Source organism: Octopus bimaculoides, chromosome 1 (genome assembly GCF_046866305.1).
Source record: "Octopus bimaculoides isolate indiv1 chromosome 1, ASM4686630v1, whole genome shotgun sequence".
Lineage (NCBI taxonomy): Eukaryota > Metazoa > Mollusca > Cephalopoda > Octopoda > Octopodidae > Octopus > Octopus bimaculoides.
The window spans coordinates 25,473,535-25,475,549 of record NC_142928.1 but is presented as its reverse complement, the minus strand read 5'-3'; the positions used below and the strand labels follow the sequence as shown (position 1 = coordinate 25,475,549).

Below are 2,015 nucleotides of genomic sequence, written 5' to 3'. Positions count from 1 at the left end.
GCTGATCCAGTCGTGGTTAATCAAGTCTTAGCTGGCATCCCAATGACACACAAACGCTGCTCTGACCTCTGGAACCGAATGGACTTCATCGCATCTTCTATCTTTCCAGCCTTCCCCACTTCCTCTCTCTTCCTCACTCAGTCTCTTTCGCCCTATCCCCCTCTCTCTCTCTCTCTCCATATATAGTGTTGTGACTTAGGCAAGTTTTTATGACAATAACATTAACACGCGGTGTGATGCAACACACGACTTCACATAATGAATCTTGCAAACCAGACACAGAAACGAGGTAGCTATCTCTCTGTCACTCTATCTATCTATCTACCTAACTACCTATGTGTCTCTCTGTCTATCTATTTATTAATACACTTATATGTATGTATGTATATATATATATATATATATATATATATATATATATATATATATATATATATATATATATATATATATATATATATATATATATATATACATGTATTAAAATTAACGTAGAAAGCTTAATGAAATTATTTCTTATTTTATTACAGGAACTCTCTCAAGTTGTAACCTTTCTCTTCTTAAACTACATCTTGATTGTATCTTCGGCGTCAATTCCAACCCGATGTAAAATACCAACAGACTTAAAAGTCCGCTACGACAGCTTGTCCAATGCAGCCACTGTCGATCATTTTTTTCTACCAGCTGAAATGGCTCCAGCCAAAAGGAACCGGACAACACTGACCGATGGTGATAAAAGCTGCTCAACACCGTCTGTATCTCGTGATGAAATCCGTGAACGTTCCACCTGTCCTTGGTACCTGAAAATTATTCATGATTCAACAGTTTTCCCTCCATCACGTTGCGAAGCGGTATGTCGGTGTAGAAAGTGTTTAGGGCCTACGAGTTCCAACCACCAATGTACCACTCTATACACTAAAATGACTGTCCTGAAACCTACAGGTGAATGCATTGATGGATTGTATGTGTACGAACCACATGTGATTGATGTAGCCACAGCTTGTGTGTGTGCACGGAGGATTGATTTCACTCATGATTGAATTGAAAAGGAATATGAGTACTAAAAATCGACCAACTTCTAAATTGTTCAATGCGTGTAACGCAAAAGTTATTCATAGTATCATGAAACGACAAGTTGACCACCGTGTGGTTATTATTATTATTATTTTCTCTCTTATTTTCATTTCTTGATTTTAATTTTTTATCTTCATCTTTATTTATTTTATCTTGTTACCTTTGTCATTTGAATAATAAATTACAACATATGTATATGAGGCTCAAGAACCGATATGAATCTAACCGAAATTACGCATGAATTCGCGAATTGGAGGATAACGTTCATAGAGCCAAGGTGAGTGGGAACGTGTATATGTGCATACGCATGCATAAATGCACACACCTTCCTTCCTACACATTTTATTTAGTATATACATCTAGTGTATATATACACTCTGTTTACTCATCAGAAGTGACAACTTACAGGACTGAAAGCAAATGTAGAGCATTCATTAATACATTATCAGTGAATGGCTCCGTTTTCCATCCCTCCAGTTTTCTCGTTTGCAACCATCAGATGGTAAACCCCGCCTGACTTTATCTCGCATATTTACAGTCTAAATATTTTTACGACTGCTGGAAATCGTAGCTTTTCAGTTACATACATACATCCAGACATACAGACATACATATACACTTACATACACACGCATGTTTGCGCGCATTTATATACATATAGAAACATATAGAAATATATTTATCTACATACACACTCACAGACACATATTTATATACATATATATATATATGTGTGTGCGTGTGTGTGTGTGTGTGTACGTATATATTAATATACATAAAATATACATATATATATATATATATATATATATATATATATATATATATATAGTTTTAGGGAAAATAACCAATTTTCAAGAACTCATCGATGAAAATCCACTATCACATATAGAAAAATTAATAATTAAAAGCACAATAAATGAGTATAATATAAAGTAAAG

General features: G+C 34.4%; 1 protein-coding gene across 1 annotated transcript; it reads left to right on the top strand.

The window, feature by feature from the left end:
- The first annotated feature begins 503 nt into the window (after window positions 1–503).
- Window positions 504–1,529, top strand: LOC149137506 (interleukin 17-like protein). Its single transcript, XM_089351779.1, has one exon. It carries the CDS (start codon window positions 504–506, stop codon window positions 1,038–1,040), a length of 537 nt encoding a protein of 178 aa, XP_089207905.1. The 3' UTR covers window positions 1,041–1,529.
- Window positions 1,530–2,015: the final 486 nt, after the last annotated feature.

Bases quoted from the DNA above. Each gene is read 5' to 3' on its own strand.
- LOC149137506 (XM_089351779.1), top strand. From the start codon at position 504: ATGAAATTATTTCTTATTTTATTACAGGAACTCTCTCAAGTTGTAACC.